This window comes from Apodemus sylvaticus, chromosome 7, assembly GCF_947179515.1.
Source record: "Apodemus sylvaticus chromosome 7, mApoSyl1.1, whole genome shotgun sequence".
Taxonomy (NCBI): domain Eukaryota; kingdom Metazoa; phylum Chordata; class Mammalia; order Rodentia; family Muridae; genus Apodemus; species Apodemus sylvaticus.
Genome location: NC_067478.1, coordinates 79,381,861 through 79,405,043, shown reverse-complemented (window position 1 = coordinate 79,405,043; position 23,183 = coordinate 79,381,861). Strand labels below are relative to the sequence as shown.

Below are 23,183 nucleotides of genomic sequence, written 5' to 3'. Positions count from 1 at the left end.
TTCCTTGTTCCTATTTTACAAAACCCACTCTTCTGTTACTGCCCAAAGGGAACTCATTTTACTTTGTAGAATGAATATTATTCCAGACTTATAAACTAAGGATAAAAATTAATTAGATACACAACTAAATTTGTTGCAATTTGACTTTTGTGGTATCAGTAACAAAAACTGTAGAGGAATGACATCAGTTAGGTATTTATATGAAAACAAATTTATGATGAAACTTATAATCTTCTACAAAAGTATGTTTTCCTGAACCATCTGAGTTTCTTTGCCCTGACTTTTTCATATTCGTACAGATCAACCTAAACACCGTCTAAATGTCTGAGAAACACTCAACATACACCCGAATTAAAGTTGCCGTAGGGATAGTCTCACAGAAAGCAATTCCAATCAAATAGAAATGGCATCAAGAAAGGGATCTGCTCTCAAAGAACCCAAGTGGCCCAATCTGAACGAGGACAGAAACAAGGAGCTTCATGAGTAGGAGTCAGTCACACATGTCCAAGCAGAGAGGCTTTTGGTAAAACATGCATATGACCTTGGAGTCTGTCAACTACCCTCCGCTAGCTAACAAAATCATTCAGAGCAACGAGCTTTGTCTCTATGATTATATAAAACTTTTTGTCAAAACACACGTACGCAGGTCATAGCACCCTTGCTGATTTGTAAAATTTAAATTAATCGGAAATGTCATGGTCTATGCAAATTTAAAAATACTAGAACCACAGTCTATATTAAACATCAGAAGTATATAGTGCACCTCATAAGCTTCAGAGTCCACAGTGGCTAAGAGAGCTGTTGTCAGCTAGAATAAGTTAGAATAGCCAAGGGACTCCTGGAGGTTTGCTGTACAGAAGTGGAGAAAAGTGTTAAAATCACTTGCCTATGAAACATTAAAGGATGTCTGCATTGCCATCAAGAACACTTCTGTTTATTCTCCATGTTTACACTCACCCAATGAGTCCTAAAACACAATGATGTGAGAACGATGACATCGTTATTAAGAGAATTTCAAATATATCATTTAAAATCAATTTGGGGGAGCAAATTACATATGCAAGACATTAAGCAGATCACATTTTCTACAGAAATACTCACACATAATTTACTTAATTTTGTATTGTGTCTCCCCTTCATCCAACGGCAACCACTTAAGGTTCCCACATCTCGGTTCCTGTTAGGTGCTTCTGGAATCTTCTACACCGTACACATTGCCAAATTGTCATCCCCTTTGCAGATGCGTAAGGAAAAAAGGCTTACAAAAGTACAGCCATCTCAAAAAGAGAAACTGCATCATGGACCCATGAGTCCCTTTGGTCTCCACCCCACCATCCTGGATCCTGGCACACCGGGACTGTACCACATAAAACACAGCAGCCAAAGGGACTCTTCTTCCTGCAAACACTGCACTAATTCTCCAGCATTCAGCCTTTCTACTTGAATGGAATAAAAACTCTTTTGAGAACAACAATTACAATCCCCCATTTTTTTCCTCAGGCATACTATTGGACTTCTTAATGCTCACACAATGCAAATAAAGCGAGCTTCCTTTCAGGGAGTGATTAATATGCAAAGACCGCCTGCTTTTTTAGTAGGATGTGAAGAGCCACCAACAAGCTTTTCTAAACCCAGAGGTTTCTACAATTATTTCTTTCTGTTTATTTTTAAACAGAAGATTGCACAATAACGCCAGGCACTTTAGCTCTAATTTGCCAATATTTTGTAAACAATAGCAATTTAGAGTTTTAAACCTTTTATCGTCATATTTAAAACTATGGTCAACTGAGCCTAATGTATTAGTTTTGCATGGAACAAGATTCAGTTATACCTTTTTTTGTTTGTTTGTTTTAAGAAACTGAATTCACTTTTAAATAGCAAATAAGCCACCTGGCACGATCCTTTGGAAAAATATGTGATTGGTAAGATATATGTTATATATCTTTGTAAGACTTGTAACTTTTCCAAGTTATTACATCCAATACAAAACTATTTTAATAAAAAAATGAACAAAACTACTTAAGGCAACACCATAAAGAATATTAAATATTTATTATACAACAGATCACATACATATGTACTCATTAAAGATCATTTTTAATTACAAATTTCATGTATGATTTCTACCAGACCTTTTCTCTTTCATCTTTAAGGGTAGGGAGTGGGGTTCTAGTGTCTTGGTTAGGTTTCTATTGCTGTGAAGGGACATCATGACCCTGAGAGATTCCCTAACCCTCTCTTGTATCCTTGACTCTAAAGCCAGAGACACTTGGCCAAAGCTGCCAAGTTCTGCTGCTGGCTGGGGCTACGACATGACCCCTAGTTCATCCGCATCAGCTCTCTGATTTCCCTCACTGCCCAATCTTGGCTACGCTGGCACTTGCTCTGCGGACCAGACTGGCCCTGAATTCGGAGATCCCCCGCCTCTGCCTCCCAAGTTCCGGGATGGAAGGTGTGTTCTACCATGTCCAGTCCTAAAGTTTTCTTTCATTCCTTTTCCCACATTGGAAGCTTGGTTGGCTAGGGTCTTGTTCTGAGGTCACCGCTCCTTTATTCCATTTAGTATCATGTTTTTCTTTAAACATTTTTTATCTCTTTAGCACTACATTTGACCCATTACTCTTCCTTTTCCCCACAAACTGTACTTTTTTGTGGTTTTCCTGTTCCTTTTCGTTACAGATCTGCATAAGTGCGGCCACTAATAACCAAGCAACACAGTCAATACTAGCCTGTCTGGAAATCTCCTCTGCCAAAGCTGTTCATCCATAAGTCTTCAATTTAGCCTCAGGCAGATTCTTGAACAAAGGTGAAAAGCAAACACATTCTTCACCAAGATAGCAAAATAACAATCTCTAGGCCAATACTAATATTCTCCCCCCTCTGAAACTTCTTGAGCCAGGCCCCCCACAGTTCAAATCCCCCTCAGCGCTGATATCTTCCATATTCCTACTAGTGTGGACCATTTAGTCCCACCTAAAGCATTCAACTGCTTTTCTAATCCAAAATTATGAAATCCCCATACCTCCAAACAAAAGCATGGTCAGGCCTATCACAGCAATGCCCAAGTCTCTGGTACCAACTTCTGTCTTAGTTGGGGCTTGTATTGGTGTGATGAGACAGCATAACCAAGACAACTCTTATAAAGGAAAATATTTAATTGGGGTTGATCAATTCATGGGTGCTGCAGTACCCATGAGCCTGCACTCACAAATAGTCCAGTATCATCATGGTGGGAACCATGGCAACATGCAGGCAGACTTAGTGCTAGAGAGGTAGCTGAGAGTTCTACATCTAGATTAGCAGGCACCAGGAAGAGAGAGACACTGAGGCCTGGCTTGAGCATTTGAAATCTCAAAGTCACACTAGCCAGTGACACAATTCCTCCAACAAGCCACACCTCCTAATCCCTGTCAAGTAACGCCACTCTTTACAAACTTATGGAGGGCATTTTTTCATGCAAACCACTACAGGAGGCATGTGGTGTGTCTGTGGTGTGGCGGGGTTGGTGGCGGTGTTTTGTGTGTATGTGTGTGTGTGTTCTATGTTTGTGGTATGGTGTGGTGTGGAGTGTGTGTTATGTGGTATAGTGTGGTATGGTATGTGTGTATGTGGTATATGGTATGTGTGTGTGTGTGTGTGTATTGCACACTCATGTCTGTAAGTGCAGGCTCATGGGTACTACAGCACTTGTGTGGAGGTTAGAGGCCTGTGAGCCTCTGGGAGTTCTCCTGTCTCTACCTCCTGTCCCACCTTTGGAGTGAGGGAATTGTAGACATGAACCTGTCTGACCTTCATTTGGAGTACTAGAAATTGGAACTTAGGTTCTCACATTTGTTACAGCACTTAACTCTCTGAACCATCACCTCAGTCCCAGAGCCTTAAAATGAGTTCAAACCCATCAGACATGAGCATTAGAGCATCCATAAGGACAGTTTCATCGCCTTCATCATTTGACTCCACTTCCAGTGCCCCAGGAAGAAAACCCAATCAACGAGTTACCCTGACATTTCCAAATAATGTTTTAAACAATGATCATTAACTCAAATATCTTACCTTAGATGTGAATTTTTAATTAATATGTTAAGCATCAAAGTATAAATTTGATTTTATGGTCTTTGGGAAAAAATGTAGATATAGTTTGCATATACAAGAGGTAGATGTGCTTTACTACTTCAAAATGAATTTCAGTGAAGCTATTCCAAAACTATATTTCAGATCGACATTAATCACTGGCAATGTCAGCCTATCATGCCGACAGACCCAAATCCCAGGATGGGCACCCTGTCTACCAAAAATATCTATATATCCTCAAGATGGGGGTTGGCATCAGTTCAAGGGCACCATCAAAACAGTAAAGGCATGTTTGCTTTATGTGACGCTCTGTCCACCATATACAGTCAGCTATGTATCTGCACTCTCAGGTGCACAGGCAGCAGTACCAAATTCATCTCTAGATTCAATTTTTTCTCTTTCTTTTGTACTTTTCCATCTAAGTTAAAACATTTACTGTACTGTTTCATTTGTTTTAGTCTATAAAAAATGATGATCCATGAAAGCTAAATTAAAAAGGGCATTGTAAGTCTCCTCTGCCAAGCTAGGTAACACTGTACAAATTTAACCGGTTTATCACAAACAAGATTTAGTATTTTCAAAGGAATGGATAGGGCGGCCAAGATGGTTCAGCAAGTCTACCAGGCCTGACCACCTGAGTTCAATCCCCACATGACAGAAAGAGAAAACCAACTACCTACCGTTGTCCTTGGACCTTTAATTAAAAAATAGATGTAATATTAACACGGAAGCATAGCTAAGTTGTAAGACGACTGACATATTTGAAATTCACCCTTCCTTAAGGTAGCTGCACCCACACATGTATTGTATTATTATGGTTAAGTAAAGCAACTGAGATGTCTGTATGGGCATTCCTCTTAATGCTGAACAGGGTAGAAAGGACATGGTTCAGAGTAATGTAGCAATGTATGGATTTGCCTCCCAGTAACTTTAGAAAGACCTACCTACTCTAAATACTCCTAGGAAAATCAAATAAGTGATTATGTGGTTTGTTTATTTATTTACATATAAACCACTTTTAAATTTCTAAGTTAATTATCATGTGAAATAGTCTCCTCAAAAATGAATACCCAGAGTCTCATTTGTCTATAAAGAAACACAAACAATAAAAATACATATTTTTTGGTGAGACTGGAAGAAGAGTGATGGCCTCCATGCCCAGTTATCTTAATTAAGTCTGACTAGCAATTTAAATTCTGATTTCAAAGCCAATTTAGTTCAAAATGACCTCCAATCCTAATCTAGGACAGCTAACCTACTTTCAACCTATTATCTTCAAAGAACAACACACACCATTCTTCTTTCCTTCTTTCTTTTGTTTTGCTTTATTTATAACAGATTTTTTTTTTAAAAATTAGACATCATGAGTAACTTGAAGGTCAATAGACAAAAGGAAAAAAATAATCTGAAAAATGAACAAGTGAGTTTTAATTATCTTTTCCTGACACTTCAGGGTTGTCACATTTTCATTCCACAGGAATGGACAGTACAGTGTAATCAAAGGCACTTTAGAATGTGGTGTAGAGCCTTCACAAATCTCCTAGCTGCACTCCGAATTTACCTCCAACGCCAGCAGTGTGGATCGCTGAGTTATTCAGGGCATACTAGATCTGGAGAATGTCCCTAGTAAGCCTACAACTGCCTAGCAAGTCTCAGAAGAGGCATTTGTATGCACAGGCATGAACTGCTCTTCTGGTTCACAGCACTGCTGCCAAGCCCCTGGCTTTCTTTATATCCAAGAACTGTTGACTCTCGGGCCACCCTGGAGTCATCTGAGAACTTTAAGTTCATAAAAGTTCCTCAAAAGCCTATGGCTGGCCTTCATACTTTGACCTATCAATCCCTTGAAGTTGCTTTCACAATCCTTTTTGAGGGTGTCTTTGATGCACTCCCAAACAGATATCTTTTGCTTTACGATTTCTGCCTTCTATCTCAACGAATTCTATCTCAACGAATTCACACTAAAGCCTGTGGGATAAGAGATTTAAAAGCCTGATCTAGTTTGTAGTGATTATGAACCTAGGCAGGCCTCCAGATACTTTTCTTACCCCTAACTCCAACCTCCCAAATGTGCACACCCATGAACAACACACACACACACACACACAGAGAGAGAGAGAGAGAGAGAGAGAGAGAGAGAGAGACTTCTAAGTTATAGAAGGAAGCAGCCATGTATCTCTTCTCCCATCATCCTCCACCCTAGTAGAAGTTTGCACTTTTATTGACTAGGGAAGTTACACCAGAAGGGCTAAGATGCATTGATGAAGGCAATGTGCTATGTTTCAAAGAGGGGACTCACTGGAAACCAGAAGGAAATACACCCAACACATTTCTTCCACTCAGAGAAAGACAGGTGTGTCTATCTGCTGGAGTTTTTTAAACCAGTTAGGCCAAGAGGAAATGTGTGCATGAATGAGTAGAGAGGACCCATCTAACATCCCAGAGGTCTCTGCACAACCACCTTCTAGCCCAAGCCACGGGCTTCCTCACGTCACCTCAGTGGCCAACTCCTCAACACAGCGAAGGATTATCAGTACAGGAAGGAGAAGCGAACACATAATGCGCATAGCCTCAAGGACAAACTGAAGAAATAGAAAGCAAAGGAAAGTTTCCCAAACCCTCAGCAATGCAAACAGTTCTCCATCAAGAAAGACAAGAGAGTGCTACAGAAACCAAAAAGTCTAGTGGAATAGAAAGTTCCAGAAACAAACTAGGAAAAAAAAAAAAAAAACTCGGGAAAACATGGGAAATGGAAAGAAATTTCTGACAAGGTAGAGAATATTAAGAAAAATTAGATGATTTATCTATCTTTTGAAAATGAATAAAAATAATAGAAACAAATAAACAAACAAAAAGCAAAAGTAAATAATAGGGAAGCCCTTCTCAGGGCTGGAAGGCATAAAATCCCAGATTAAAACTGTCCATGGAGAACCGATGTCTACATGAAGGTGAGGCTTACCTAAAAGTCCATTATTGAGAACTTAAAAACACAGCCAGCAAAACAAAGATCTTCCATTCTTTCAGAGAAAAAGTAAACAAGCTATCAAATTTTTAATCCTGGTATTTATTTAGTATTATTGTGTTTGTATTTAGTAGTATGCATTGTATATAATATTATGTAGTATTATTAGTACAGGTATTTAGTAGGAATCAGGTTAGCAATGAAAATTGCTCACACAACACCAAAAGTTAGAAACGTGAAACCACACCTTCAAAATTCACAGTAAACACAATGCCCAATCTAGAAAACAATATACCAGGTAAATCTAAATTAACTGCAGGAAGCCTAGAAAAATCAACAGATTGCAGTGTAGCACAGAACCCCAGAGGCAACAGAAGCAAACATGAATGTCTCAGGAAGAGATGCAGGCTAGGATGATGATTAGTGACGGGCACATAGAAAAATAACCAAAGGAAACTGAACCCATTATAAATTCAGGGTAAAACATAAAGTTATATGAGAAAGAAAACAAGACCTGTGGAGTTATTCAAGGCTTAACTGTGATAAAGTTTATGTTGTCATAGTGATATAAACATTAAATACTGGTTTAACCAAAAAATAGGTATCTTGTGAGACAGAAAGAACAAGGAAAACATGGAAATGAGATATGCACATAAGCACTAAGCCCCGACAGGGAAAGGGTAACACATAATACTTAAACTGAAAGACTAGTGTTACGGTTTTACTGCTGTGGACAAACACTATGACCAAGGCAACTCTTATAAGGACAACATTTAATTGGAGCTGGCTTACAGGTTCAGAGGTTCAGGCGGAAGCATGGCAGCATCTAGGCAGGCATGGTATAGGAGGAGCTGAGAGTTCTACATATTTTTCTGAAGGCAAACAGGAGAAGGGTGTCTTCCAGGCAGCTAGGATGAGGATCTTAAAGCCCACGCCCACCGTGACACACTTCCTCCAACAAGGCCACACCTACTCTAACAAGACCACTTCTACTCCAAAAAGGCCACACCTCCTAATAGTACCACTCCCTGGGTCAAGCACATTCAAACCACCACAACTGGTAAACTGTAAGTATGGGAGGTAAGAAATGTACAAAGCAAGGACTTCAGAGGAGTCAAAATAAGGGATGGGAGAGATGAGGAATGCCGAGGGGATTAGGGCATGGGTCTAATGTGTTTGATTCTAAATCTAATAGAACTATTCAAGTTGCAAAGCAATCACTAGCCATATCACATGGCTAAAAATATAAAATTAATTTCAATAAAAATGAAAATAACACTAACTAAGCAATTCCAAGTAATTACTGGGTTGGTGTTTTCGTCTAAAATGTACTTATTATAACTCAGCAGAAAAGTCTTGGCTGACCCACTAACCACATTTGCTTTCTATTCCTGTGGTAAACAACATGGCCAAAATCAAAATCAACTTGAAGAAGAGAAAGGGATTTACTTGGCTCTCACATCGTCATCAGAGTCCATCACCAAGGGAAGTTAGGGTGGGAACTCAAGGCAGGGACTGGACACAGGAATGGAAGCAGAGGCTATGTCACAACTTACATAGTTGGCTCAGGGGCTCATGTTCAGCCACCTTTTTTATACCACCTGGGATCACCTGCCCAGAGATGGCACTGCCCAGAGTGGGATGGGTCCTCCCACATAAAGAAAATTCTCCAGAGAATTGCCTACTCAGTTAAAGTTCCTTCTTCCTAGATGCCTAGAACTTGGATCGAGTTAACAAAACTAAGCAGCATGTTCTCTCTCTCTCTCTCTCTCTCTCTCTCTCTCTCTCTCTCTCTCTCTGACCAAGGCAACTCTTATAAGGACAACATTTAATTGGAGCTGGCTTACAGGTGCTACATATTTCAAACCAAGCTGAGAAACAGCTACATAACAAAGTATCTCTCAAATATTGAACTATGAAATATGTCCTAAATCCTTAGGGCTGAGAATATATCTGTATCACAAGCGCTCGTTCAGGTGAATAGTTTTAATTGTACAGTCTCCTCCCCACTCCAATTCCCACATCCAGCCAATTTGCAGTTCCTGAAGACATTGATATTAAGGTGTAAATTTCCTAGGTCTTTTCAACTGTTTAGAACAGTGAACTCACATCCACATCCCTGAACATCTAACATACAGCTAAACACGGAAGGCACATGTTCCAATGACTGAACCCATGTGACTAACACTTACTTCTTGTAAGGAACCATAACTGTTTCTCCAACTAGTGCAATATTATGAATACATATTTATACCACACTTGGAAAGCCTATTATTAATACTGTGTTTTGCTATAGGCACTTCTTTGGCATTTTATGAAGTGTGAGACTTTTCCTGTTCTGTCCAAATAGGTTTTTTTTTTCTGTAGTCTGTTTTCCTACTTTTTTTTTACTCTTTCTTTTTTTTCAAGCTATCACTTTGTTTTACCATCAGTGTACACATTCCTAACAGTCAACTTCCCTTGATTCAAATTCAAATCTCAGAGCTGTTATAAATGAAGTAGTAGCTAGGAAATTAATTATGAATAGATGGACTCGCTGAATAAAGATTTAGAAGCTTCCCTGTGGGTCAAGTGCATACAATTTAACTCCTGTACTTTGGGATATCTATTTTGGCAAATCATTCTTCATCTTCCAAAGGAGTAAGATTGCCAGATGAATGACTTCTAGACTAATGAAGTGTCACCAATATGATCTTCAGCAGGAGTCATTATTTAAACAGCCAAGTTTTATGGATCTGCCATTACAACAAGTGGACAGATTTGACACTAAGCCTATTCAAACAGAAATCAAAATATCCATATACCAATTTGGTTGTGTGCATTTTGTGTGTTGGAGGCACATGTATGCATGTGTGTACACACTGATACATCCACATGAAGAGACTGGAAGAGGACAGGAGGTGTCCTGCTCAGTTGATCTCCACCCTGATCCTTGAGACGGGATCTCTTATTGAACCTTGTGAGAACTGTTTTCTGTCTCAGCTGGGACCAAGGAAGCCCCAAACATCTTCCTGACTCTTTGTCCTCGCCACCCTTAGCACTGGGGCTACAGGTATATGCAGCCATGCCCAGCTTTCACGTGAATGGTAAGGACCTGGGAGTTAGTTCTCATTTTTATATAGCAAGCACTTCATCTACTGAGCCATCTTTCCAACCTTGATGTTCTTAAATTCTGTTTTTCTCAAAGTCAATTACCAACTAGACTTTGCTTTTGAAGGAGTTAAAACAGGCAAGCCACCAACTATGGCCTGTCTGCCACAACTACAACTCATGGTGATCCTAAGTTCTCAGGAAATGAACACCAAATAATGAAAAATGTGATTTTTAATTATAATCAATATCCAAACCCAACATTAATTGCATATTCCTTCAGTGGGAACTTTAGCAAAAAAGAGAGGAAGACAAAAAAAAATGACCAAGTTCACTATGAAGCAGACAGTTATATGAATTGCCTCATTTTCTCCTCACAATCTAGCTATTAGGTAAGCATTATTACCATTACCACTGTCTCATGGATAAATAAACTAAGTGTCAGAATGATTAACTAATGCTTAAGGTCATGGAAAGAAGAAGAACCACAGTCTTAAATGAAGGTTTTGAGACTAAAGACCCCTGGTTTCCACCCAAAATAAAGAGCCTGCACCAGATGGCAAGAGATCTTGAAGGTTGCCAGATTGCCACCTAAAAATAATTCTGACAGAGTAACGTCAGCTTAACTTGTACTTGACAGCTTCTCTTCTAAGCAAAGCAAATATTCTGAAGTGAATGTGCTTTTCTTTTCTTTTTTTGTTTTTACTAAATCAGAAAGAGTAGCCAATCATAACCCTTTGCCACTTCTTTGGTGATCTCATGTAAACAAAGAGACAACACAAAACAAGAAGATACCTAACAGGTGGAAAGCCCAGAAAGTTGCAGGGATTCTTCTAAGGCTAGGCACAATGGTGTGGGCTGTAATCCCAGCCCTGCAGAGGCTGAGGCAGGAGGATCTCCAGTTTGAGGCCAGCTTAGACCTCATAGTGAGACCCTGGCCCAAAACAACAAATGAGTGAATATATGAATGAATGAATGAATGAATGAATATATAAATGAATAGGGGAAACATAAAAACTTGCTATGTGCAGTCAAAAGGGTTTTTTTTTTTAAGTGATTAAGAGTACCTACTGCCCTAGTAGAAGACTTGGACTTGCCTGGCAGCTCCCAAATGCCATTATCTCCAGTCCCATGGGATCCTACACCTTCTCTGATCTTAGTGGGCACCAGGTACACTCATGTTATACATACACACATGCAGGCAAAATACTCATATACATAATAAAATAATTAAAAAATAATAGTGGTTATAACTGTCAAAGGTGCCAATACAAGACAACACAGCAACCATATCTAAACTATTCTCCCATATTATCAACAACAGATGCTGTGGGAATCCTTGGCTTTGACAATTTTCAAGAGTATGGATCTGTCCCTTTGTCCCTTGCAAAGAGGTTGTTCACCAATTTTCTCTCTCTAGCTCTTCCCTCTTGGTGCACAGTCAATCAGGGGACAATGATCCCAATATGATATCTTTGCTCCCTGTAGCACCATGACTACCAAAAACAACAACAAAACCCAACCCCACCCCATCACCTTTCCTAACAAGTGCCTGGGTGTCTTGGATATCATCTATGCCTTGGTCTTTGATTCCTAAGATCTTGAAATTCTCCACTCAACTGAAACAGCTTTAATGTCACGGTGCTTCTCTTGAACAACCCCTAACCTTCTGCTTGGTCTCACCTCCCTCATACTCTCAGCCACCTCAGAACTGCTGCCCTCCTTTATGTGGAGATATCTGTTCTGCAACTGAACACAAAACCCTCTATTCTCATTCCAGAAAACTCAAGCACTGTGGAACAAGTGCTTCCAGTCTTGATGAAAGAATATAATTAAGATATGTTTGTTGTTTTACAAAGTCAGGATCATATCTCTATAAAATACTCATTCCTACTACCCCCTCATTGTGGGGATCATCTAACCTTGTAGTTCATACTACTAGCATCTGATTGGTTCTCTCTGTATTGTTCAATATTCATTTTTTAATTGTAGACAGGATGGCATTCTGGATGCTAAACACTACATCAATATCTTAGGCTATGAGAAAGACTCCACAAAGTATTGATTGTGATCCATCATGTTTTCTGTCTATTGAAATCATAAAAGTAAGACTCCTATCACCTCTGTCTTCATCCTCTTTTTAGCTGGGCTTTGTATAGATACTTCCCAAATGTGCATGGACAGACCCACCCACCTTCCTCCACCTTTATCCCTCCTTTAAGTCTCCTCCCAACTATTGAGAAGAGCTCTCCAACTCCTGATTCCTGACAATCTCCATCTGGCTAGTGATGTGTTAAATTCTCCAAATTTTGCTCTGGATGCTTTCTGGGGTTTCCAGTTGTCTATTTGTCCCCAACTAGACAAGCTTTCTGAGGTGAGGTTGCCCGGGAGCTTTTCCCCCTCTTTTCCCTCACTCCTCCTTCCCCCTCTCTCCTTCCTCTCTTCTTGCTCTCTACTCCCTCCACTGCAGATGACCAGCTGAGTATGGTGTTCAGTTAAGTAGTCTTGCTGTCATCTCTTTGCCCTCCCTCAAAGCCCACAAAGTACCTACCCTGTACCTTTTCTGTGCTCTCTGATGCAGATGGCTTCATCCTCTTGCCTTTATCTTTCTTTGACAGTAGCTGTCAAGGTATTTTGACCTAAGTTACAATATGTGTTTTATCACAACCAGGTTGTGCACACACACACACACACACCGCACACACGCACTTACACACACATGCACACACGCGCACACACGCACACACCAGAAACAAAAGCTTCACAAGGCCAACTCTATAAAACACTCTTTTCTCATCTAAATCCATTCTTCTGTTGCCTTCCATTCTTCCTTCCTCTCTCCCTTCCTTCCTTCTTTATTAATGTACAATGAAAAGCCAACTCACTACCCAAAGCTTAGAAAATAATAAATTAAGATATTAGAATGCCCAGAAGTTCCCTAAAACCCAAAACTCCACATTTTATTAACAGTACTATAAGTTGCAGTACTTATTAAAAGTAAACCTTAAAAAATACCACAGAGACTTGCTGGGCATAATGTCTATAATCCTTACAAGTCAGAAGTTCACCATTAAGGGAAATCTACATTACAAAGTGAAATCCAGGTTAGTCTGGGATACAGAATGAGACCCCCAAACTCCAAAATTAGAAACCACACTAATAAGAATCCAGAAATCCTATCCACCTGAGGCATCTTCCATCTCAAATATGATAGACCTTGGCATGGTTTCCCCATCTCCAACATCTTGCCTAGACCCTCCTCCTCTTCTCCAAAGTCATTAAAATGATCACTTTTCAAAATGAGATACTTTATAAGATATACCACAGTGGTTTTCTTCCACTAAGCAGCCCTTCTTGCACAAACAAAAATGATTTTTATAAAACCATTCAACTACAGTTCTCCTAACAAAGAGTAGAGTTGTAGAGTACTTTCATGTATAATGGGTTTCACCCATATGTTCTTATTTTTGTTTCCTCAAATGAGGACATTGGTGTTCAAAGAAAACAAATAATGTCCATAAATTCACTTAATCAAAACAGTGTTAAAATTTAAACCACAATCATTTGACTCTAAACCTAAAAGTTTCCCTTCTCCATACTTGAGTCTTCCTATTAGACAAAGCCAAAAATTTCCTCAGACTTGCTGATCAACCTCACACAGAGAACAGTATAGCACATCCTTCCTTTCCTACCTGATCATCCTCTCAAACATGGATTTTGGTTTTGTTTTGACTTTTATATCTCAGACAATACATATATCCTTAGTCTAGCATTTAAGACTTTAATGTCACACACACACACACACACACCCTTAAATCACTCTTCATTACAATTTTCTCTCCAGTCTCATCTTCTTCCATGAGGAAACACATCTTCTTTGCCCTATTGGCCCATGGTCCCTAGAAGCCTGGATCATGTTCTCAGTCTTCCACATCTTTTTTAACTAGTAAAAGGAACCAAGGCGATTCTGCCTATCTAAGTGGTTGTGCCCTGGCTCCTTCACTTAGGGACTTGCTGCATAGCATCTTTCATAACTACAGGAACTAAGTTAGCACTTGCATTGTGACCACCTGGAAGCTTCCACAGAGCCAAAAATAGTAGTCTCAATTTTACTTTATTTTCTCCTTCTTCCTCTCACTCAGAGCAATACCCAAAGCAGTCACAGCAAATTTTCCTTAAACAAACATTTTAGATAAAATCTCTTGGCTCAAGATGAACTAAACTGTTCAAAAGTACCTATTGATTATTTACTGTTTGTTGAAGCTTACTAAAAATCAGTAGGTGGTGCGGACATCAGGGGCTCAGTGTTGCAGATAGGGACAGAGGCTCAGAAAAGCAACAACCTACAGAATGTCAGTGTGTCTAGCAGATGTGCAAACCCCAGAGCTCTCTCCATTGTCACTTTGGTGAGACTCAGTCTGTGCAGAGCCACTGCAGGCAAGCTTGTTAGTATATTTTTCAAGGCTACCTGTTTTCATCCAGTCAAGTTATACAAACCATGGACCAGCCCCACCTCAATAAATAATTTTCTCAGGCTTCGGTTTCTTTCTTCTACTCTCTGATCATATTCTGCCTCTGTTCCTCAAACCCAGCTGTATATATTTTGCTCCAGTGATTTGCTCTCTTTGAATCACCCCTTCTTCATGAAGGTAAACTCATCTCCTAAGCAAAGCTCAAGGGAAACCCCACACAGAATTGATGGCTTCCTTTATTGTGGTTCCCAAAAGAGCCATGGGATCATATCTCTATGTGTAAGATGAAAAGCTCTGGGAACAGAGGCATGTCCCTCTTTACTCTATAAACTGAAACCAGGCACAATCTCCAAAAGTTGTTTGACCTCAAGATGTTAGGAATTTTTATTAGATACAGGAATTTGCCTCTGCCTGTTGTTTTTGTTTGTCCAATGAAGCAGGCCATAGGCCGTGTCTTAAAATGAGAGTGAATGCCATCTGTCTCTTTTATTTGATAGTTGTTTAAATGTTACCTTCATTTCTCTAACCATCGAATAAGTAGATTTTCTCTTCACAAACTCCCAGGGTCCTATCTCCTTCCTCAGGTTTTTTTTTCCCAAAATAAGTCACTATAAATGTGTGAATGTGTTTTTCTTGTTTAACAGCTGCATTCCTCTTGCACTGTTAGCCTGGAACCTGCACACAAACAGTGCCGATATGTTATCTGACCACCGTGCTTCCAATAAAGGCACAGAGCAAGCCCTTAGTAAATATTTACCAAATAGATGCTGAGAAGATTAAATGATATAATGGGTCAATGAACCACAAACTGATGATTAAGATATAATAATTGGTAGTATGTGCCATGGTATCTGCTTTAACTACCTAAAACAAATTCTGCAGCCTCCTTCCCAAGTCACCTGTAGTTGGCAAGCTACTTCCTGCCCAGCCAGTAGGGTATTTAAGTCTGATTCATTTGAATAAGAATACCAATTACTCTATTTTATTCGAGTTAGTAATTTACAAAAATACCTGCAGTGAGAAATCATAGAATACCTTAGATCTGATTTCAGATCCTTGGGAAAAGAAAGGTCAAGTAGCTTCTTTTACAAAAATAACCACTTAGAGATGGGGTAATGCCTTCTTGTGATCATGTGTTTTTTAAATCCTTGCAAAAGCAAGGAGATTGTGGATTTTCTTGCAGAGGGTCAGAATTTATAATGTCCATGGCCCATGGAACCTAGATCCATCCTTGTACTGATGGCTTTCCATCTTATGATCAAATCATTTTTTTTCCTCTAAAGCATCCCAACATAACAATATTGAGACACTTAGCAACCATGTCTCCAAATTTAGTTCTGACACTAACGAAAAGCATAGTCTCCTGATGCTCTTGTTAGCATCTCCTGAAAGGACAGCACCATGTCTAAGTAATTTTTTTTCTCTAGCTTCAGATACATCCATTTCCTCATGTAAATACTCACCGCTCACATCCATTGAATTTCTGTGGTCTCCAAAATAGTCAGGACTCCAACACACAGGCATACTAACATCTCCCACAGAGTACAACCCACTCCAAGATCAGACCGTTAGGAAGAGATGTGGCTGACGCCTCCACCTAGCTTAGGTACCTCTCCTCGTCTTCAAGCCTGAATACTCATTGCAGGCTTCCCTGACAGCAGAAATGACCTCATCGACCACCAGTGTGGCTCACCACAGAGATGATGGTTAAAGTTTGGCTCTTGGTAAACATATTTGATCCTCTGTTTAAAAGAATATGTAACAGGATCTCAAACATTGTGAAATTACCAGGAATGCTGTGAAATGATGAGGTAATCAGAAACCAATGGAGATGGGGCAAAGCAAGGCTTTGTCTATGTTATCCCAGGAATTATACAAGATAGAAAAAGGGGGAGCTCAGACATTGCGGTGTTTTCAGCTCCCCCATCAAAAAGTGAGTATGTAGTGGGATGCAGGTTAGACAGGAGGCTCTGAAGTCACACCAACCACATGATCTTTGCCATCAAGAAAGCAATACAAATATCAAGATGGAAGGAATGCATAACAGGTCCATTAAACTCTTCAATGCCCCATATATGCGCTAGGCCCTTCAACTGCAGTCTCTTTTAGATCCCTGATGGCTTAGAAACTAAATTATCACTACAGGGAGGGAGAAGTGTGTCAACCTAACTGAAAATCAGTTAACTCAGTGGCTGCCTGGAGACATGGCCCAAGAGCATTTTAAGTACAATGTATTGAAACTGCTTGAAAGGCCTCCAGTTGGCATCCAGACCAGCATCAAAAGGCACGGTTCCTACTGAGCATCTGCAGCTGAAAGACAGTATTTCAACAGCACCAAACCAACGGGCACAATGGCAGTGCTACCAGTGCCAAATCATTTACATCCCTGTACATCAGCTTCAGGAGTTAATAACACAAAAGGGCTAGAGGTGACAAGACCATGACCTTCAGACTGACTTCTATATTCCAGTGACCTACAGGAGCAAGCACATCTACTCCGTGTTATCAAAAACATTCTTGCTAAAATCGTTTCTAATACTAAAATCTCCAGGCCTCATAAAAGCTAATAATTAGGATTCAGAAGAGTCCTTGTGAAATTCTGCCCTTCCTATGAGGCTACCTTTTACAATACTGCTGACACTTGGGGGGTATATTAAAAAGCACACACAGTTCCTTACTGGATTTTACTCAGAATTCTTCCTTTGTGGCAAAAGGTATCTGAGCCTTGGTCTTTTGACTCACATCTGAAATGAGCAGTTTTGATGATTCATGTTTCCAATTTTGTTTAATTCATAATGGAGCTTTTAGGATTAGAAAAATGCTGCTCGTAACTTGCTGCCTGACATTTCTTTCAAAATTCCAGACATTCCTTACTCTATAGATCCGTTAGATCACCAAGCTCCATCATGAGGTTTACATTCAAATATTTATCTTGACACCAAAAAGCATTGTTTATAAGTTCTACATTCAGCAGGACAGGAGAGTCTTTCTCCCCAGCCTTTGTCTCCTCCCAAGCTAGCTGCTTTCAGCAGATAGATGGGAACAGGTGCAGTCCCTGCCCTCCCTCCCCGCCAATTTGTTCTGGTCTCTATCATGACAGACCAAAGACTGTCAGAAGAGAGTTCAAATGTCCTTCAGCAACAGGTAGTCAGCCACTTATTTCCCACAAAGTTGAGAAAGACTGTAAAATATCTGGAGGTCTGCCAGCAGCACCAACGTTACTTGCAGTCTGGAGAAAGGCCACAGATCTTTAACACTGATGACATAAATAGGGGCGGGGGATTCATCAAACTAATACAAACATAGCTTTCATCATCTAAAAAGAGAATTAAGTGATTGCACCAGAAATCCCAAAGTCCATATCTCAAGCAGTGTAAGGTTCACAAACACTACCTATCAGTTTAGAAACTGAGTTCTGGCGTGAAGAAAAACATCTGTCACGGTAAAGATTAGAGTCTGTCTGACAAAATGGTGCCATTTATTTTGAAAGGCAATTAAGACATTGTTCCCAGTGACAGGAAAATTTAGAGATTATTTACATTGAGTTATAGATTACCTATCAGAAGAATTCAATTAACGATAAGTATACTCCAAAGGGAATCATTTCAAAAGCTCTTAGAGGCTGGGGCTCCCTGTAGCTAATTTCTCCCTCACTGGAGTCTATAACAACACATTCTATGAATAACATGACAACGCCTTAATTTTTCTTGTATTGTTGGGGTTTTTTATTTTGGGGTGATTTTTGATATTTGTTTTGATTTTTTGTATGTATATATGGAGACATTTGTTTTTGTCATATGTGTGGAGGTCAGAGGACAAGTTGCAGGAGTCAGTCCTCTCTCCTGTCATGTGAGTTCTGGGGACCCATTGCCTGATGACAGGGGCTGTACCTACCAAGCCATCTTGCTGGTTAAGGACCTATCTACTTTAATTTTTGATAAAGCTTAGAGAACTACCTCCCCATTAAAGGAACAAATCCTTAGTTTAACCAGTTGACACTGGTGGACCTGTTAAGAGCTGCTTTGCTAAGCCAAGCTGGAGACACAGCTTTCTGCCAGTCTTCCGATACTGTTAAAACACAAGGGATCTGAGGTGGAGGCACCTAGACAGCGGACACCACGTTTAATCTCTTGGTTGAAGCAGAAAGGTGGGGATGTTGTCAATGTGGGATAAGCGAAAACTTAGTAGGGCAGAGAGATCTTCAGGACTTGTGTAGTGGCAACAGCAAAAGAACATAAATATGCTGGTGTACTGTGGTAGCTCATGATTGTACTATCAGCACTTGGGAAGCTAAAGGGTTCAAAGGCAACCTGGTCTAGACAGGAGTTCTAAGCCACTAAGCCTATAGAAAGGGATATTGTCCCCAAAGAGCCAAATAACATAACTCCCACCAACTTAAATAAGTGGAGGGTCTTAGTTCCACAGTTCTGGATTATAATCTCCACTTGACTTTAGTCTTGTCACATAAGTGAATTCTAAATTAATCTCAATTTTTTTTTTTAGCATGCTAAACTTCATGGACAGCAACATGTTTTTGGAAAGGGTTGTGAGTGATGAAAGGGTTTCTATTTTAAGTATGACTTTATTACAGTTCTTTAAATTTTGTCCAAATTTTACATTTCCCATTGTTAAGTGAAAACCAATGTAAAAAGAATAGAGGTCTGTGTAATTATTCTTCCAATACACTTTTATGAAAAGCATCTTCAGTTGCTTAGCAAGAGATAGGTATATTTTATGTGTGTTACCTTTTGTACTAAATTTGCTCTTTGTTTTAAGTCTGGTGTTATCTCCTTAGAATAACAGTGCTGCCTACCCCTTAACTTTTGCAGGTTTGACTAGCAAAGGACTAAAATTGTCAACTAAGCACGTGGTTTAAGCATTCCAGATCGTTCAGGCATGTAATTCAGCCAGCTAACATGCAACAAATGCTGCTTCCACAATCTCAAATTTACTATGCAATTTTGCAACCTGCCTTTTTTATTTCTTAGGGGCAGAAGTCACCAACAACATCTGATTCATTTCATATGCACTAGGCTACTCATTAACGAGTGCTAGGGATAGTGTTCCTTATATGTTAAATTTTCCTGCTCACCAGTAACAGAGAGTTTGAATTATACCATTGTCTGTGGACACCCTACAGCATTTGCAGCCAAGGGGCGGGGAATAGTCATCTATATCCCTCTTTTATATCCTTCCAAACCCTTTGGTTTGAATTCTCTAGATTTTTTCTAAGCTAGTGAAAACAATCCTTTAATTGAAAATTCTCTTTGTAAAATCACTTTCTTTTGTTAAATAGGCTGGTATGCGCTTCTTTCTCTTCCGTCCTCATCTCATCGTCCTCACCGTCTGGGCTTAGGGGCCGAATAAGGATTCTTTCGTTCCAGGGAACATTGGTAAGGATGCCAGTCTTGCCTGAGCATCAGGCATCACGCCACTGTAGGATTCCCTCCCTCAGCTTCCACCAGGATACAAACACCGAGGGTTACACCCATCTCCATCATGGAGAAGACCACCAGGAGATCCTAAAAAGACGCAGCATGGAAGATTAGGTCTCCATTGTCATGCTGCTATCCAGAAAGAAGGTCTCAATAAACACACCCTAAGAGGAGGTCACCCACAGCACCACAGAGAAGGGCACACCTCTGCCAGTCCTGAGCTTGATGGTGGCGAAGCCCTATTTGACACGCCCTGTCAAGACACGCCCTACCACACCCCGCCACGCCCCTCCACCCCGGCGTCTAGTCCTTAGCCAGAGGGTCAGCGCAGGCGCGCATCTGCTCTCTGGGACACAGCTTGGAGGCTGCTGTCTTCTGCACTTGCAGGCGAAGCGCTCCGGCGCAACTGCGTGCCATGGACAGGGAGCCTGAATGCTCCAAGCCGCCGAGAGAGAGAGGCACCAGTGGGCGAGAATGAGCTATCTGGACCAAGAGATGTCCGAGGGGCCTATCCTTCTCCATTTTATGTCCTCGAAAACTGCCGTGCAGCTAGGGGCAGTATCAGGGCGGGGTCTCTCCCAGAGGGAGGCGAGCGAGACCGTTAAGCTAGAACACCCGGAGACCATCCTGGCAGCTCGGGCGCCACCCGCGCCGCAATAAAAGCCTCTCGCGGCTTCCCGCCCAGCCAGCCTCGCTCTGATTGGTCGCCTATCAGAGTTGGCTGGAGGCAGTGGCCCAGCTCTGCCCTCCTGCTGCCCACGGAGGGGGGCGCGCTGGGTGCTCCCAGGGCCGCTCTGTGCGCTCCACACCCTAGGCTTAGAGATCCTGGACCAGTACAGCCACATCGGGCAGAAGCGACAGCCATGCGCGGTCTCCTCTCCCTGGCCTGTTTTCAGCTGGTGCTTGGCAGCACACGCCCCCCCCCCCCCCCCCGCCCCAGCTGTCGGCCCATCCCACCCAGCTCTAGGCGGCCCCAGCGCCCTTTGCTTCCTCCTCTACCAGTCCACTGGGACGCCAAAGCACAAATCCTTGGGTGGGGTAGGGGCAGCAGCTGGAAGGGAGGGTGGGCACACTGAAGAATTTTCCAGGGAAAGCCGAGATGGAAATAGCCAAAATGCAATGCGCCCCCTTCCCGGATGCTTAGGATCTCTGGGCGGTGGCACAGCCCCCGCCACCCGCAACAGCGTCGCAACGGTCTTTCTCCCGAGCTTCCCATTGTTCACACTTTGCACAGATCAGGAATATCGCCCAGAGAAAGAATGGGAAGAGGTGTCTTGGGCAGCTGGCTACCTGCCATTCTTCGCTGGCACCGTGCAACCCTGGGCTCTCGGTGCGTGTAAAGGCACACGCGCGCACACACACGCGCGCGCGCGCGTACACACACACACACACACACACAACCAGGCAGCCCCGATCACGCCCTCCTCGCCCCCCGCCCCTCTGCACTTCCTCCTGTCAAAACGCGGTGCTGGACCCTCCCATCCCTCCTTGCTCCCGGCCGAGGGCAGGCTTTGCAACTACCCAGCAATTTGGCAAATGAAAAACTAACGTCATTTGTACGGGGGTGCAGGAACGACCACACGGCCTGCGGTGCTGCCCGTGGTTGCCCCATTTTTGCAAACCGTTATTCGGGGCGGGGAAGAGGGGGGAGTGAGCGAAGGCTGCAAGCCTCACTTTATCACATCCCGGGACATAACGGTGGGGGTAAAGCTGCCCCAGCCTTATTGTTCACTCTTCTCGAAGCTTGACAAACCCCTCTCTAGGTGGAAGATGAGCCTGGGGGCGACACCACCCGAGCCGCGCATCCCCGCCACCCGCCTTCGGAGAAGGGGAAAGCAGCGCTGGCCATTAGGGCAGCATCCCGGTCCCCATACCCCTGTCCCACCTCCGCGGGCACACAAGTGGGAAGGGCGTGCGCGGCCGCCACCGAGCGGGAGGCAGCCGCGTCCAGCGCCGTCCCGGAGGGCACGGGTTTGGCTGGCCAAGCAAGGGCGATGCGATGCGCTCCCTTCTCAGCTCAGTGAAAATGCTGTCTTTGCCTCACACACAAAACCAGCCAAAAGAACCGGGCTTCTCAGGGAGAGGGAGAAAGGACATGGACAAGCGGACAATTAACAAACCCGCTGTAGATTTTTAAAATAAAATAAAATAAAATAAGAATGTACCTGCAGTTCCCAGGAAAAACAAAGTCCAGATGAGATCCTTAGTTCGCAGCATTGTAAACTGCCGGCTGGGAGGGATGTTCTGGCAGCGGTAAATTCAGTGCCTTCCCCTTGCAAGCGACTGTGGACGGCGGCGGAGCAATGGACCGAGGAGCAGACAATTGCCAGGCTGGGTATGATTATTTTTGCAGAATTGTTTCTTGCCAGCCACTGCCGAGCTGCGTTCACGCGCTGAGCGGAGAATGAGTGACAGTCCCAGCCTCAGCACACTCGCAACTCAGAGATCCCTGCGCTGGCCCGGGTTGGCTTTGATGGAACTGGGGAAACGAGCGACGGGCGGGGGGCGGAGGTGAGAACCTCACTGTGTCCTTCCACCACGCCGACCACAAATAGTTCCTAACATCCAGGAGGTAAGAGACAGGGGAGGCAGATGCGGCCGCCTGCAAAACGCGGCCTGGAGTCACCAAGGGAGCCGGGCTCTGTCACACGGAGCCTTCCAGGCAGAGCTGGGATTTCTTCTTTTCACCCTACTCTTTCATTCACGTCTTTGGAGATCCTTCTGCCCTCCAGCGTTCCTGAATCAAGAATTTTAACGTTTTTAATAATTAGGGGAAAGAAGAATTTTAGATTCGGTTCGATTTTCAAAGTTGTGGATCCCCTCAGTTTAGTTACTATAGTCCTTGCAATAGGAAGAATGACTTCTTTCTTCTTCTTCTTCTTCTTCTTCTTCTTCTTCTTCTTCTTCTTCTTCTTCTTCTTCTTCTTCTTCTTCTTCTTCTTCTTCTTCTTCTTCTTCTTCTTCTTCTTCTTCTTCTTCTTCTCTTCCTCCTCCTTCTCTTCTTCCTCCTCCTCCTTCTCTTCCTCCTCCTCCCCTCCTCCTCATCCTCATCCTCTCCTCCTCCCCTCCTCCTCCTCTTCCTCTCCTCCTCCCCTCCTCCTCTTCCTCCCCTCCTCTTCCTCCTCCCTTCCTCCTCCTCCCCTCCTCCTCCTC

General features: G+C 42.2%; 1 protein-coding gene across 4 annotated transcripts in view; it reads right to left on the bottom strand.

The window, feature by feature from the left end:
* Positions 1–22,557, bottom strand: part of Ncam1 (neural cell adhesion molecule 1) — a 291,408-nt gene extending 268,851 nt beyond the window's left edge. For 2 of the 4 annotated variants that reach the window (XM_052188395.1, XM_052188396.1), the window contains exon 1: positions 22,196–22,551. In XM_052188395.1, coding sequence (XP_052044355.1) covers positions 22,196–22,247 — 52 coding nt within the window. In that variant the 5' untranslated portion in view covers positions 22,248–22,551. Of the gene's footprint in view, positions 1–22,195 lie in introns of all 4 variants that reach the window. The other 2 variants (XM_052188394.1, XM_052188397.1) reach the window with 2 other exon arrangements.
* Positions 22,558–23,183: the final 626 nt, after the last annotated feature.